The sequence below is a fragment of the Ochotona curzoniae genome, unplaced genomic scaffold, assembly GCF_017591425.1.
Source record: "Ochotona curzoniae isolate NIBS_2020 unplaced genomic scaffold, NIBS_Ocur_1.0 contig_3819, whole genome shotgun sequence".
Classification (NCBI taxonomy): domain Eukaryota; kingdom Metazoa; phylum Chordata; class Mammalia; order Lagomorpha; family Ochotonidae; genus Ochotona; species Ochotona curzoniae.
The window spans coordinates 1,510,907-1,527,142 of NW_024466004.1; the positions used below are offsets into that span (position 1 = coordinate 1,510,907).

At 58.6% G+C, this 16,236-nt stretch overlaps 1 protein-coding gene across 6 annotated transcripts in view; it reads left to right on the forward strand.

Annotated features, from left to right (window-relative positions):
• ANKS1A (ankyrin repeat and sterile alpha motif domain containing 1A) overlaps positions 1–12,955 on the forward strand; it is a 189,451-nt gene extending 176,496 nt beyond the window's left edge. For 2 of the 6 annotated variants that reach the window (XM_040983230.1, XM_040983228.1), the window contains 11 exons: positions 5,526–5,624; positions 6,196–6,348; positions 6,436–6,543; positions 8,333–8,497; positions 9,758–9,883; positions 10,134–10,205; positions 10,331–10,417; positions 10,863–11,000; positions 11,788–11,958; positions 12,160–12,258; positions 12,658–12,955. In XM_040983230.1, the coding sequence (XP_040839164.1) occupies positions 5,526–5,624; positions 6,196–6,348; positions 6,436–6,543; positions 8,333–8,497; positions 9,758–9,883; positions 10,134–10,205; positions 10,331–10,417; positions 10,863–11,000; positions 11,788–11,958; positions 12,160–12,258; positions 12,658–12,777 (1,338 nt within the window). In that variant the 3' untranslated portion in view covers positions 12,778–12,955. Of the gene's footprint in view, positions 1–5,525; positions 5,625–6,195; positions 6,355–6,435; positions 6,544–8,332; positions 8,498–9,757; positions 9,884–10,133; positions 10,210–10,295; positions 10,418–10,862; positions 11,001–11,787; positions 11,959–12,159; positions 12,259–12,498; positions 12,523–12,657 lie in introns of all 6 variants that reach the window. The other 4 variants (XM_040983229.1, XM_040983231.1, XM_040983233.1 and 1 more) reach the window with 3 other exon arrangements.
• The last annotated feature ends 3,281 nt before the right edge of the window (positions 12,956–16,236 follow it).

Consider the following 16,236-nt stretch of genomic DNA (forward strand, 5'->3'; position numbering starts at 1 on the left):
TACTGTGGTCCCCACCAGGACAAGCACACCACCCCCAGGAGGGGTGGCCTGGGTCAGGCCCACTAGCCCTCCACCTGCTGTGTGTTGGGAGCCATTCTGCAGAAGGCAGAGGAAGCACTGGCCGTGAAGTGGACCAAGTGCGCCTGTGCACTGGTTCAGGGCTCCACTAATGCTCTCTTAGGCATGTGCTGCCACTGCCACCGCCACCGCCAGCCTGTTCCCCAGTCGGTGAAGCCCTGGGTGGAGGTCAGAGTGGCATAAGCTGTGGGAGTAGAAGGCACAGGAGAAAGCCCAAGAGCCTTCTTAGTAGCAAAGAGAATCGGACCAGGGATCAGGAGACCCAGATTCTCCTCCTGGCCCCTTCCTCTGTGACTTTGAGTAGGTTACCCTGCCTCTCTGGCACAAATGATCTCATTTGACCCACTTGCTTCGTGGGATATATGCTCCAAAGGGGACATACTGCCATATGTGGTGTCGGTCAGCATCAGAGCTGGAAAACGACCATTACTGTGTGTGAGATCGGGAAGGATGTGGCGGCGTCTTCTCCGAGACAGAGAAGCATACACAGAAGTTTCTCCCTTGCAGGAAGCCGGGATGGGCTGGGCCTCTGCTTCTGTCCCAGAACCACAGGGAAAGGCTGCTCTGAGTGGTCTTGGGACCAAGGATTGAGCCCTTCATCAGGCCCCTGCCTGCTGACTCCAGGTGACTGTGGCTCCATGACCTCAGCTGAGACCTCAGAGAGGAAGGTGCCTGGGGTGGCAGGCTGCTGGGTAGAAGGAAGGCTGTGGTCCCTGGCCTGCAGAGGAGGAGGTGGGCCACCAGTGAGCTGCTTGGGAGATGGGGGTCAGGACGGCTGCTGCCAGGAACCTGGGGAAAGACCTCCCCAGACCCACTGCTGCCACATCCTTCCCGTGAGACCGCAGCCAACTCCCTCCCCCCGTCCCCCAGGCATGAGGAACCAGTGATTCTTCTCCCCACTTACTGTCACTTGAGGTAAGGCCCAGACCTGGACCAGGCCCAGTCTTGGCCAGTTGAAGGAAGAGGGGTATGGGTCAAAGCTGAGCACCTTCTGGGTGACTGTGAGTCGGGGTGGCCCTTTGAGACCACTTGGGGAAATTCCACCACAGAGTACAGAAGGGGTAATGGTGGGCACAGAGGTAGCATGGGCCAGAGGCTCGCCAGAACAGTCCCAGGGCACCTGGCTACACCAGCAGGTGGCCCTGTTCTTGTTTACCACGTCCTTGCTTGCTAAAAACCTCGAGCAGCAAAACCAGGCTTGAAACCTGTGCTGGTGCCTTGGAAAGCCTTCACTCCTGGGGTGGCAGGGAGTCCCCCCATCCCCTTGCTGTCTGCCCCCTCCTCGGAAGTTCTTCTGTTATCTCCTAACTCCTTGCTCCCCAAACACTGCAACTGTGTGGCTGTTACCTGGGCTGACCTCTCTTCTCTCAGGCCTGTGCAAAAACACAAACCTAGTCCTAGCTGAGCCCAGGACCCTGCCCTGCATTCCGAGGCCTGTGCCCCATAGCGCAGTCTAGGAACTGGCAACCTTTGCGTGTTTTTGCCTGGTGGCAGGCATGGGAGGTGACCAAGTGACAGATCAGAATGCAGATGAGGGTGGAGACATCTACGTGTGTCTGTACGAGGGTGTGTGCAGCTCTGGCCACCAGTCACTTTTTTGTTGCTGTTGTAAGATGTGTCTATTTGTTTGAAAGTCAGAGAAGGGGTCTGGTGGTGCACTCACCAGATATACACAGCAGCCCAAGCTGGGCCAGGCCAAAGCCAGGAGCCAGAAGCTTTATCCGGGCCCCCTGTGACATGCCCTGCTGCTTTCCTAAATGACAAGCAGGGAACTGAATCCAAAATGGATGGGTAGAGGATGCTTGCATCACAGGCAGTGGGTTTACCTGCTACAGTGCCAGCCCCCACTAGTGGCCCTTGCATCAGAAGAATGACTTTGGTGTGGGTGAAGATCCAATGCTAGAGGGTCGAGACCAGGAATGCCTCCTGCACCACAGCCTTCGGATTGTGCCTCCAGCCCAACCCGCCCCTCCCTGGCTATTTTTGGGCAAAGGGGAGACAGTAGCTGGTGGCTCTGGGTCTTTCCCGTGGTGACGAGGCAAGCCCTGGACACTCAGCTGCTGCTGCCTTGTTTTTTTTTTTTTTTTTGTAAAATTTGTTTATTTTTATTGGGAAGTCAGAATTGCAGAGGCAAGGAGAGATAGAAAGATTTCCCATCCACTGGTTCACTCCCCAAGTGGCTGCAAAAGCCAAAGCTGAGCTGATCTGAAGCCAGGAGCTTCTACTGGGCCTCCCATGTGGGTGCAGGATCCCAAGGCTTTGGGCTGTCCTGGACTTCTTTCCCAGAGCACAAGCAGGGAGCTGGAAGGGAAGTGGAGCAGCCAGTATACGAACTGATACATATGGGATCCTGGCACATGCAAGGTGAACACATTAGCTACTAGGCTACCATGCTGGTCTGCTTCCAGTGTCCCCCGGAAGATCCAGGCCTGGGAGGAGTGACCTTTCCTGCCCTGGGGGAGTTTTCCTTGGGCTATATGCGACTACTGTTTCACCCTCAATCCCACTCCTGGGGTTCCTGTGGTCCCTACAAGTATGCAGGCTCTGAAACTGCTAGGGTGCTGGGTGATTCTAGGTGATAAGCGTAGTTTTCTTGGTTGTCCTGCTGTGGAACTGTCTCCTCCTGGTGGAGTTATTTTAAGGATTAAGTGAGTGGTGGCCAAGGTGCTGTGCTCCTGAGGGTCAGCTCCAGGCCAGCACCGCTGGGGATTGAGGTCATCAGGGTTTTAGCCCTTGCAGCCTGAAGCCCTTGTGCTTTGCCCTCCACCTGCACACCTCCTCTCCTGTGAGGCCCAGTAAGCCCCCCTTCCCAGCATGCGCCCCCTCCCTCCTCTGGTGGGTTCTGTGAGTCCTCGCAGCCCGCTCAGGCGCTACCTGGAGTCCCAGATCATGGCGCAGTGTCAGTGTGACGAGAACCATTCACGGGATCAGGGCTGTGGTGAGAAGGCCAGTGAAGGCCCTGCCTCCGGTGTACTTACCACGTCCTCCTGACAGCTGGCTCAGCGCAGGCCTTGTACCCCCGGTGTATGTGAGCTTATGCTCGTCACAGGTGCCATGGTAGAAAGGCAGCTCTTCCCCATGCACACCCCCCCAAGGGGTTCTGCCTGTGGGGTCGCTCTTAAGAGAGCAGTGGGGGGCCTGGGTGGGTGCAGTCCCTCTCCTAGTCCCTAGCCTGGGCCTCCTGGGAGCCCAGCTGTGTTGCCTGGGGCTTCTGCTCCCTGCAGCTCAGCCACCTTCTCTTCCCCACAGCCCAACCTGTTGGAGAACTGGGCCGGTGACTCCTGAAGCAGGGCCTGTAGCTGGTCTCCCCTTATCCTAGCCTGCCAGGCTGTGGGTTTTCCCTGCCTGGCATGTTTAGGCAATGAGTGGACCGTGAAGGACACCTACAGGTTGGAGCTGGCCAGGGACAAAGGTCTGCAGGTACCAGGGTCCCCCAAGTCCTATGCCTCTTTGTAATGAGGGGACACTTGGTGGCCCATAAACCCAGATGTGTTTGGGGTCCTAGGTTCCCAGCCAGCAGGGGGAAGAATGGTTGTGGCCAGCCATGGGAGAGCCTAGCTGACCTTACAGCTTGCTGAGCGAGGGGCCTGGTGGCAGACCCAGCAGGCCTCTCGGCATTGAAGGCTAACGTCCTTCTGGAAGGGGCAGGAACATGCCATGGGCTGTGATGGTGTCCCGTGTTCATGGGAGACCGGGCCTCCTGGCCCAGCAGGTTTGGCTGCCATGTCCTTCCTTGCCCTGTGCTCTCTGTGTGGTCAGGGGAGGGGTAGGGTACACAGTGTCCTCCACGGCTTGCTGAGCCCCAGGTCTTCACTCTGCTGTCCTGTGAGTGGCCCCTCTGCCTTTGTGCCCAGGGGCGAGCTCTGAGGGCTTTCTGTAGGGTCAAGTGCAAGTGCTTGACCTTGCTTTGCTTTGGTTTCTCCCTGTGTGCTGACACAGGCACAGGCACAGGGCTGCCTGGCCTTGCCAAACCCTGCCTCCCTTGCTATGCAGTGGGGCAGCCTTGGTTCCCCTGGAGCAGGACCTGCCAGGGCTCCCTGGTACTCACCCTGGCTTCCTTCCCACCTCAGCTCCCTCCCCCATCCCTCTCACCACCTCCGGAGACAAGCCTCCTGGACTGTTGCCCACCCTCTCGTCATCCACGTCCAAGGCCATGATTCCTTGGACGCTGTACCTTTCCCCACCTCCAAGTGTTCCCAAATGCCTGCAAGAAGCCCAGAGCCAGGAGCTTGATCCAAGTCTCCCATATTGGTGGCAGGGACCCAGCTACTTGAGCCATCACCTTCAGAACTGGTACAGGGTGTGGCGTACAGGGAGACCCTCCTTTCCTTTGGCATGTCAGAGGCGTTCCCCCTCCAGGCTACGCTCAGCAGAGATGGAACAGCAGGTCTTGCCAGGGGGCAGGAGCCAGCGTGTGGGTACAATGGACGGAAACCTCACAGTGGGCCAGTGCAGGGAGGCAGGGAAGTGCAGGGCCAGCTACCTACCCCTCGGCAGGCAGCTTATGAACACCCTTGTCACTCTAGCTGAAGGGCTCTGCACTCAGGGTACCCGCTCCCAAATGCCCCTTTTCTCCATTTGTTGAACAAAGACCTTACCTACATTTACAGAAATGTCAAGTTAACAGTAACTGGTGCAACGTCTTTCCTTCTTCCAAGTCCAGAACTGCAGCAGGCCCTGAGAGCTGGCTTGCACCAACCCCTTCAGGTCCTCCCCACATCCCCAGCACAGCTTCTCCTGGGCCTCTGCCCTTCCTGCTCCACACCAGGAGTCCGTGCCCAGCTGGGAGGGGCACTGTGGCTGAGGGACAGAACAGATCTTGTGTATCGAGGCCACGCTGTTCATGTCTGAATTTAATCACGAAATGCCTCTCGTGAGATGTGAGATACAAGCTCCCAGGGGCCAATGGCACAGAGCTAAGTCAGATTGCTTGGGTTTAGGATCTTCGCTCCACCACCAATTGGTGGCCTTGGGAGACTTCTGACCTGGGTGCTTTGGTTTCCTCAGCTATAAACTAGGATTAAAAGAGACCTTAACTGAGTGGCAGGCACCCAAGCCCACACCCTCCCATCCTCCGGGGCTGGTGGAGGTCAGTGAGAATAGCCTAACCTGGACTCGGCTTGGGGCCCCAATTCTGTGTGGGACAGGCAACCCTGTACCTGTCGGGATCTCCTTGAAGCAAGGCCAGCCCCTTGGGTCTCTGCTTGTCACCAGCTGCCTGCCTGCAGGGACTCAGAGCTTTGCAATCACACAGTCACATCTGCCAGGAGCCTGGGGACCAACTCACCAGTTGTTCACTGTGGCCAGGGGCCCTGCTCCCCAGAAATTCCAGGTGGGGGGTCACATGGCCACGCCTGGGCAGCCGCTGGCCCAAGGAAGGTCCCGTGATGCTATCAGGGAGCCACACACCACTGGCTCAGGAGTGTCCTGATCATCTCTGCCCACAGGGGTCCAACGTGATGGAAGAGCAAGACCTGCGGGAAATTGGCATCAGTGACCCACAGCACCGGAGGAAGCTGCTCCAGGCCGCACGCTCTCTGCCCAAGGTAATCACCCCTAAGCCAGGGCCCGCTGCTTGTTGCTACCACTGGACCAAACGTACACACCGTGCACGTGTCCCCTCGTCCCAGGAGCCCTCAGCAGAGCCAGCACCCCACACAGCATGGGCTCCCCCCGGGAGCAGTGAGCACCTTGTCAGGAGTCTGCCAGGTTCTGGCCTGAGTCTGTCCTGCACCCCTTAGAACATCCCGTGACTCACTTCAGGCCGCCGTGTGCTGACCTCTGTGGCAAGCTGCTCTCCGGGTGGGCCTGGGCCCTCCTGTGAGCTGTGCTGGTGCCAAGACCACAGCACCTGTGGCCTTCCACTTGCTCCGGGCTTCACAAACCCATTTTCTGGCCCCTCCTTCTGTTCCCCACATAGCTTTACCCACTAGGGCAATCCCCCTCAGCTCTGGGAGGTCTGCTAACGGTCTGCTGGAGCAATCGTACTGGAAGTGGAGAGGCTTAGGGCTGCTGAGGAGCCCCGCCCCATGATGTGGCCATGTGAGCTGGCCTGGACCCAGATCCCCAGGTTGTTAGTGTGCAGATGTCAGCCTGCTTGTCTCCCTTGCCCCACAGGTGAAGGCCCTGGGCTGCGACGGGAGCAGCCCCCTGTCGGTGCCCTCCTGGCTGGACTCCCTGGGGCTGCAGGACTACGTGCACTCCTTCCTGTCCAGCGGCTACAGCTCCATCGACACTGTGAAGAACCTCTGGGAGCTGGAGCTTGTCAATGTGAGTGCGACCTCTGCCCAGGCTGGCCCAGTCGTGGGGAGCCCGGGAGCCCATCTGCCACTGACCGCTCCCCTCCTCACTGCCCAGGTCCTGAAGGTGCACCTGCTCGGCCATCGCAAGCGCATCATTGCCTCCCTGGCAGACCGACCCTACGAGGAGCCGCCCCAGAAGCCACCAAGGTTTTCGCAGCTGAGGGTGAGTTAAGGAGGGGTGAGAAGGGTCTGTATGTTCTCTGGGACTTGAGGACACAGAATCCTTGGGGAAAAGGCTCTTGCCTGGTGAGATCACATGCCTCTCCTTTAGCTTCAGAGAGGTGCTCTACAACAGAGGAGCTGGGGCTCTGCCCCTTTAAGCAGATGCCCACCCTCAGCTGTTCTCACAAGGAGCCCCGCAGCCAGCCTGCAGCTGGAGCTAAGACGAGGTGCACTGTGTGTGTGTTCAGCTCTCTTCCCCATCCCAGCTTCCTGCCAGGTCTCGCCCTGGGAGGGACTGGTTCAGCTGGTCCCTGCCATCAGGATGGGTGACTTGGCTTGAATTCCTGGCCCTAGACTTCAGCCTCAGTCCAGCCCCAGCCATATGGGGAGTGAGTGGGATCTTCAAAAACATAAAATGTACTTATCTTCATTTACTTGGAAAGCAGAGAGACAGATCTTCCATGCAGTGGTTCACTCCCCAAATGCCCACATCAGCCAGGATATGGCCAGACTGAAACCAAGAGCCCAGAACTCCTGCCTGGTCTGTCATGAGGGTAGCAGGTACTTGAGCCATCACCTCCACCTCCCAGGGTGCACTGGCAGGAAGCTGGACTAGAACTAGGCAGCTGCTCCAGCACAGCTTGGGGGCATCGCAAGCAGAGACTTCACCTCACCGCGACACCCACCCCACAGGAGGCTTCTGTCTCTCACAAAAGTCGTTGGTCTTTTTTTTAATTGGGGCAAATGTTTGACACAGCTGTTAAGACACCACTTTGAATACCGACATCCCGCAGTATTAATGAGTGCTTAGGTTCAAGTTCTTCCCCTGCTTCCAAATCCAGCTTCTTGCCGACACGCCCCTGTGAGCCACGAGGTGGTGACTCACCTGTTTGTGTCTAGTCAGCCACGTAGGAAGACCAGGTGGAGTTCCTGCGCCCAGCTCCAGCTTGGAGCCCTGGCTGCTGAAAGTGTTTGGGGAATGAAGCAGCGATTCTTTGTGTTCTCTCTCCCTCCCTCTCTTTCAAAGAAAATAAATCTTTTTTTTTAATTTATAAATGTAAACACTGAGGAAAAAGTACAGCCTACAGAATGCAGCTTTGCCTGAGGCTGCGCTGGGGCCAAGCCCTGGCCGCAGAGCGAGGTTAGGTGGGAGGAGGCCCTTTCTGGACAGCATGCTGTCAGCCCCAGGCCCAGAGGGCTGGAGCACCTCGCTGCTGATTGGTTGCAGAAATCACATGATCCCTGGCTGCAGCCTGAGGTGCTGTCCACCACAAGCCGTGACTGCCCAAGCCCCGCCCAGGCTGCCACCTGCCAAGCTCCTCCCCTGCACACCTTCCCATTTCATATTTCACCAACTTCAGAAACTAGGAGTTATTTGATCCTTCACCGGAGAAGCTGCAGACCAGCCTCATTCTGGGATCCGAGCGCACACCTGACAGATAGGAAAACAGGGTACAACATTCAAATACAAAACTGGAAGGAGCTGGCTTGCCTCCTTTAAGAGCCAGGGCCATGGGGTGCTAACCAGCCAGCCCTGCGCTGGGCTGTGCGGGTGCTCGGCTCCTTGGTGAGTACAGGAGCCGCGTCCTGCCCTGGAGCTGCCCTTTCTTGCTGCGGCTGCAGCCCAAGGCAGCACTAAGAGTTCTTGTGCTGGATCGTCGGGGCTTCTTGGCTGTCACCTGTGTGCCTGCAGGCTTCTGCCCGGTGTGCTAACAGCTCCCTGTGTTGGCCCTGAGCTGTGGCAGCCGGGCCAGGGGGCTGGCATTCCACATGTCTTTCTCCTCATGCAGTGCCAAGACCTGCTCTCACAGACACCGTCCCCCCTGAGCCAGGACGACTCCTGCACTGGGCGTTCAGTGGACCTGCTGCTGCCTTCCGGGGACATGGGCCAGAGGCGGCACGACAGCCTCCACGAGCCTGCAGCTCCTTCTCGCGCTGAGCGCTTCAGGATCCAGGTGGGACAGCAAGGGAGTATGGCTGAGATGGACAAACCCCCTAGTACTGGGGGGCCTGCATCAGGGCACATCTCCCCCTGCTCCCCTCGTGGCCCCACAGCCACCCCAGCCCTGACTGCATAGCTCCCTTCAGCTGTCGGTGGCTGGGACTGCCTGCACCACACATGGCCTGGATTCGGGTCGTAGCCCCTAACCCCTCTGTGAGTGAAGCTTCCGGCCGTGGCTCCTGCAGCTGCCCCCTCTCCAGCCGCCTGAGCCTGATGACTGATGTTCCCCAACCCCGCCCCACTGCAGCCCGGGCCAGTCTGCCCCTCCCACCCTGTCCCGCAGCCTTACTGCCTGTGCTGGCCCTGGTGCCACAGCAGTCCTTGGCCACAGTGGCTGCATCTCTACTCTGGGTTCATGATCTCAGGGCGCCCAGTGTCCCCGCACCTCCCTCACCTTGCACAGCCCCTAGCCTTGTCCCTTCTCTGCTTGTTGGATACCAACTTGGCACATATCCCTTGTGCCTTTGCGAGTATACAGTAGCTTCACTCGTGCTTTTTGATTCACACTTGTCATTTCTGGCACTGAGGACACCCCTTGCTCTGCTACAGACACAGCCGCAGTTGTGGCAGACCTGAAGAGCATCCCTCCCAATAGTCCCAGCTGCTCTTCACAGACGGCAGCAGCCGGGAACGCCAGCCTCCCAGGCTTCCTTCTCGGGAAGTAGTCAGCTCCACCTGGGCTCCCATCCCTCTCCCGCAACTGCTCAAAGCTCCATTTACAATGCAGCCCTTGGGTGGGAGTTTAGCCTGGTCCTTCAGACTCTCACCTTGTAAGATAAATCACAAGGCCTGGGTCAGCAGCAGCTCTGGCTTCCTGCCAGTGCAGAGCCTGTGGGCATTCAGGGAATGGACCGTAAATAAATCAATAAAAAAAGTGTCCTGAACCAGGCGCTCCCCCACCTCGGGCTCTTGGACCATTCCCTCTGTGCTGGACAGGGCCCAGTGGCCCAGGCTTCCCTGGACAAATCCTGCTGTTTTCCCTCTGGGCTGCTGGCCTTTTTTGCTCTCCTCGGAGTCCTCAGGGTCCTGCTCCTGCTGTTCCTTGGCTGTCCTCAGCGCCCCCTCCTCCCTTCCAGGGCATTGGAATTACTTACTAGATCAGGCCCTCCCCACGTGCCCTTGACCTAGGACCCTTACCCCTCTGGAGATTGTTGGCCTCTGAGCCCATGGGGTGCCAGAGTGAGCCGGCAAGCCAGCAGCCTGTGTGTTGCAGGAGGAGCACCGCGAAGCCAAACTGACCCTGCGGCCCCCAAGCCTGGCCGCCCCCTACGCCCCCGTGCAGAGCTGGCAGCACCAGCCGGAGAAGCTCATCTTTGAGTCCTGTGGTTACGAAGCCAATGTGAGTTCCTCCTACCACTGCTCCTTGGCCAGGCAGGCCCATGGACTGCCTGCTGCCACAGGCCCAGGGCACAGCAGGGTAACTGCTCTGCAACCTCTCCCAGCAGCACAGGTGGGGGCAGGGGCATGCAGACCCCTGGATGAGCTCAACCAGCACTGGCAGAAGGGGGCACACAGTTGTGGACCCAGATGGGTGGGCCACTCAGGATGGTGCCCAGGAGCCCTCACCTGGCCTCTGTTGGCACCCACAGTACCTGGGTTCCATGCTCATCAAAGAGCTGCGAGGGACAGAGTCCACACAAGACGCCTGTGCCAAGATGCGGGTAGGTGGGCCAAGACGCGGGGACTGGCTGGTACTGGCCGCAGTAGATGGGAGCACCAGGTCCACACCCCCGCAGTGTGAGGGTGGGCAGGAAGGGCCCTCACACCACACCACTGTCTCCTGCAGAAATCCACCGAGCACATGAAGAAGATCCCCACCATCATCCTGTCCATCACGTACAAGGGGGTCAAGTTCATTGATGCCTCCAACAAGGTTTGCCTCTGCTAGGACCATAAACGAGAGGAGGGAGGAGGGAGCTCTTATCACAGGGACCGGATTCCAGGATGAGCAGCCCCGATGCCCTTCCTCACCCTGCCTCTTCACCACTGTCCCCGGGTCCCTGTCACTGCCATCCCCGCCTCTCCTGCCTGCTCCCAGGCCTTCAGTGAGCAAAGGACCATGCACCCCACTCGGGATGTCATCTCCCCTGACCCTGGAGTAGGCAGGGCTGGAGAGAGTGAGCTCAAGGCTGGATGTTAGGGACTTCAAACCTAAATGGGGCAAGGGCAGACACTGTCCCCCACAAGAACCCAGCGAGGTGTGGACGTGAGTTTGGCCGACGTGCTAGGTTGGGTCAGAGAGGTGGTAGAGATGGCTGAAGCACGGGGCGGCCTGGCCCTGAGGCTGGCCGAGTCTGCAGGGCCCACCCTCCCTGCAGAATGTCATCGCGGAGCACGAGATCCGGAACATCTCCTGTGCAGCCCAAGACCCCGAGGATCTGTGCACCTTTGCCTACATCACCAAGGACCTGCAGACCAGCCACCACTACTGCCACGTCTTCAGCACTGTGGATGTGGTAGGTGGCATCCCACGGGGGGCGGTCAGCGGCAGCCCCAGGTCCTCAGCCCAGCAGACCTTCTGAGGGGCAAGGTGCCCACCCCGGGAGATGTGCTTCCTCATATTTCCACTCACACTCAGCTTGGGTGCCACCCTTAGGGAAAGCAGCTGCTTCTGGAAGCTCTGAGCACCCCCTGCACCCCATGTCCTCCAGGCCCTGGTGTCAGACATCCAGCTCTGCCCCTTGCAGGCCCCCCGTTGCTTTCCTCACCTATACGAGGGGACATAGGGCACTTCAGAGGGGTTTTAGGAAATGAAATTCATTTATTTTTGGGAAAAAAAAAAACTGAAATAACATGCGTAGTTGTTACCTGATAGACAAGTGGAATGGTCCACACCGCTCGTGGTCCAGGGCACTTGCACTGTGTGCCAGGTTGTATTTTGTTTGTGCTCCCAAAATGTACCGTGCTGTGTAAAACCACAGGACACAAAAGAGGGATTATAAAACACCAGCAGTTTGTTCTACTAAACGGATAAGCAGCAGCAAAATATTGGAGCGCACAGAACTTGGCTTTGAAGGCCTGTGGTTGGCTGGCCATAATGTGCACCTGTATCCACCGCTGTGACCTTGCCAGACAGGGTCACCAGCTCCTGGCACTGAGACACAAGGCCATGGCAGCTGGGGGGTCTCCGTGTGGCAGGTTCTGCATTTCCTGCCCTGTGAGAATGGACTTGGGGCGGGGGGGACTGGAGCGGGGAGGCAGTGACTGTACCCTGTGTGCTGACGCCATGCTGTCTTCTCCCAGACTCTCACCTACGAGGTCATCCTGACGCTGGGGCAGGCCTTCGAGGTGGCCTATCAGCTGGCCCTGCAGGCCCAGAAGGCCAGGCCCGCGGTGGCCCCTGCAGCCGAGATGGTTGAAACAAAATCTTCCAAACCAGTGCCTAAGCCTCGGGTCGGCATGAGGAAATCCGCAGTACGTGGGCTGCCCCCTCTTTGGCCCCTTGGGAGGGGGGTGGTATGAGGAGGGGCGGCCCCCCGCAGTGGTGCCCATGCACTGCTCCGGTCCACCTTGCCTTGCCAGGCTCCTGCCCACCCTGGGCTGTGAGCGCATGGCCCGTAGCAAGCCGGTGACGGCGCCCCTCTGTGTCTGTGTCTGCTTTGCTCTGCACCCCAGGTGCCGTTGCCCCCTGATAGTCGCTGTTGTCACTGTCACACCTGCACCACCCACCGTCCTTCCTACCTACCACGGCCGCCTCTCAGTCCTGGAGTCAAGGTCTTTGCGCTTCCTGTCTTGTGTGTCCGTCTCCCTCATGACCGTGAGCTCTCGTCCTCTGCCTGCGTGGCCTTCCTGTCGCCTCGAGTTGTGCTCTTGCTTCCCTGAGTGTGCTTCCACCCTGTGTGTGTCCTCCCTGCTAAGCTCTCCGGCCGTGCCATCGGGACCCACAGCTCGGAGCTGCCCAATCCCGTGTCCCTTTCTTGTTCGCTGTGAACCGGCTTGGCGCAGAGGGCTGAGCAAGAAGACCCGCATCAGGAAGCTGTCCCTGCAAGAGGCCTTCTCCCGGGCGCTCTGAGGATGCTCCCTCTCCCCCCTGGCTCCCACCTGGCTTGCTCCCAGGCTGGGGCTGCAGTGCCCCTGGCCCCTGCCCCTGACTCCTGTTTCTTTGTTTGGCAGCTGGACCCGCCTGATGTGGACCAGGAGACTCCATCCCACGCCAGTGTCTCATGGGTTGTGGATCCCAAACCAGACTCTAAACGGAGCCTCAGCACCAAGTACGAGACCACTATCTACTAAACCAGCCCACCCCCTGTCTCCACTAGTCACTGTGCCTTGCTGCCCGGTCTCTGCTCGCTCCACTCTCCTCGCAGCTGCTGACGCCTCAGGCCCCACGGGGCCCGCTCTCCTGGGCAGCTGTTCCCAGCACTTACCCCCACCACGCACTGTGAATTCTCCCCCTTGGGCTGAAGACAGCTTAAGGGGTGAGTTGCCTTTGAGGTGGGCCGCCATGGGACAAGGGATGCACTGTGCCAGGAGCCCCCAAGGGGCAGCGCAGGACTCTGGGGCCTCTGCTATGAGAGCTGAGCACTGGCCTCGCCCCTCCTGCCACAACCAGCCACTGTGACCACCCAGTGCCAGAGCCCCGCAGCTGCCCTCCAATGCTGGCCTTGCTCGCTCTCATGGCTGGGCCCTAGGGAGGCCATATTCAGTGCTGTGGCCTGACCAGGGGCACACATGCTGTGAGGGCCCTGTGTGCACTCTGCCAGGTGTGTGGGTGCAGGTTGGTTCCCCCCAGCAGGTTTCTTGGCTAGTGGGCCCTCTGCTCCGTGGAACACGGTGGGGTGTATGCGTCTCTGCCACTGAAGCACCAAGCTGGTGGCCTTGGTCCAGGCTTAGTCCGTAGGAGCCCACTGGAGGGCTGCCTGCTCCCGTCACACACCTTTGTCCCTTACGCAGTGCAGCCACTTCAGGACCAGGCCCTGTGTGACATAACTTGGGTGTCCTCTGGGAGCTCCATGCTGTGGGTCCACACGGCCCTCCTTCGGCTTCTTGGCTCTGGAAGGAGAGGCATGTGTCCCCCAAACCACTCAGGAGCAGGGCTCATGGAAGTGGACAGAGCTTCCTAGTGTCTGGTATAGCACCAGTTTAGATGGCAGGAGAAAGGGCAGCCCTCGGGAGGCTGTGCAACAATAACGTGGTCCAGCAACAAAGCTAAATCCAAGTTCTGCCTACCTGACCGTGAGCCTTCCCGAGTGGACGCCACGGGCAGGGCGGCAGGCCAGGGCTGTCGGCGGGCCTTGGGGAGGCTGTGCGGGACTTCCACTGCTGCTGCTGTGTCTCCATCTCCTCCACCTTGTGCAGGCCCTTCGGTTAACACTTTCCTCCGTTTGCTTCTGCCAAGCTGAGCCACCGAGGAGCCACAGTACGCTGCAGAAACACAGCCATGGGGAGCACAGGCTCCCGCCGCCGCCGCCACCTCACCTACAGCCATGAAGACCCAGGCCCGACCTCTGCCTGTGGGACCTCGCTCAGCTGGGGGCTTGGCGGGGTGCGCCTGCCCTGGCCACAGGGGTGTTCCCAGCCCCAGCCAAGACGACGATTCTGCAGGGCCAAGAAGTGACTCAGCTCAACAGGTTTTTAACAGAAAAAAAGAAAAAGCTTTTTTGTAAAACTTTTAACACTTGGCTCAAACCTCTAGGTCAAACTGCCAACCCTTAGACAAACAGCCAGAGGGTCTGAGGACAGGGGACCGGAAGCGGGCAGCCCTCTGTGCCCCCAGACAGGGTCCCAACATGGCCTCACATTTGTTAAAGGAGCAGGCTGAGGCCGGGGAGGGGAAGGGCAGACTCAGACCTAGCAAGTTGGCTGTTCTGCATGTACTGCCCGACTCCTCGTCCCTGTCTTAAGCTAGACACGAGTGGACACAGGCACCTGCTTCCGCTGTCCCCCAAGGGAAGGCCCAGCGGCAAGGTGGAGATGAGGAAGCAGACTGCGGGGCCATGCTGCCAAGGCAAGTCCAACAGGAGGACAGCAGCCTCACTCAGGCATTAATGGGCAGATAGAATGCAGCCAGGCAATCTGATTTGTCTAATCAGGGCTGTGTGATTAGGGTTCATTTGGAGTCTCAGAATGATTGGTTTGCCAGTTGCATTCTCTGCTGCTGGCTATATCTTAGCTGGCTCCAAGTTTAGACGAGGCTCTGTCGGTCCCTTTAATTCTTCCCCAGCATGGCCTTCAGAGCAGGCCGGGTCTGGGCCCACTAATGCTGCTTACCTTCCCAGGGCTCGGGCCACGTGCCTCCTCCTGGACTCCTTCAGCAATGAAGGGCTGTGGTGTGGACAGGCTGCCCAGGCCTGCTGCTCACTCAGATCCTTCCCGGGTAGTGGGCACCAGGCACTACCCACTGCAGGAAACAGAGCAGGCTGCACAGTGGGCTCAGGAAAACCAGGCCTCAGCAGCACTCGTGGCTGCTTAACTGTGACTGGAGGTTTAATGTGGTCATGTACCTGGGTGTGGCCAGAGGGTGACGGCAGGCCCAGGTCTTGCAGCTGACTTGAAGCTGGGCCTCCAGTTTGCTGAGCGCCCGGCCTGGCCAGTCCTAAGAGCAGGACCTGCTCTGCAGGAAAGGCTGCGCCACCTCCTTGGTACCACACAAGGACCTCAGGTCCTGCAGCTGGCCTTGCTGGGAGGATCTGGCTGGCTCACGCTGTACAGTATTCAGCTCTCCTCCCACAAGAGGCAGCCCACGGATCCTGGGACCACTGCCTGCTGTATCGCCCGGGTCGGGCCGTTTCTCCCTTTGGAAGAGGCCCAATTCCATCTGAGCCGGCTTCATCCCAGTGGGTAGGAGACCCTGAAAGCCAACTGTGAGGACACTACGCTGAGCGCCTTGGGTTGCCTGGTTAGAGCCTGGCATCTGCCCCCTGAAGCTGCTATCCTCCTTGTTCAGTCAGGGTGTGCTTACTCAGCTGGCTCCCCTGCACTGGTTTTGAGATTGGCTTATTTCTGAATACTCAAAAGAATGTCAGGAAGTGACCAGAGACCCCTCTTGTGCCACCAACCCCAGCCCTTTTCTTCCTCTCCCAGGACAGGCTTCAAGGAGAGATGCCCCTGGGTGTGCACTAACAAGTGCAAGCCACCACAGCAGCCCTGTTGGTCCCCATGTTTCTGAACTGTGAAGGAGCCCCCACCCCAAGGGGGAGACTTCAGCTGGGGTTGGCACCAGCCCTGGCCCAGCTGCCCCGCCCCACCCTCTTCTGCTTGCTCTGCACCTGTCACGGTCCACCTCTGGTGTCTGATAGCAGGGGCTCCTTGGGCAGCTGGGCTGAGCCAGTAGCAGGCCAGGCTGTAACGGGTAGACCTCGGGCAGCCAGCTGAGATGCCAGGCCTGCAAGGTGCAGGTCACAAGCATCATTGCTGATGGAGTGCCAGTGGGACTGAACTGTAATAAAATGTTATTTAATCTTTGTCTCTGTATTTTGATACTTGAATGATTCCCCTCTTGCTTTACTGTACATAATTGTTAGTCTGTCTGATTTTGTCTGAATTATCAACATCTTGTGGTACCAAACATAACCAATCTGTGTGGCAACATAGACTGACCTCACTACACGAGACAGTGTAAATGTTCCTGGGCTTCCAGCTTTGGTTTTGTTATTTTCCTAATTGTACAACTTAGAACAGATGGAATGAATAAATGAGGAACAACAGAAAACCAGCCTCGTTCTTGGGGCCCCGGGCTCGGGGAGCACCACA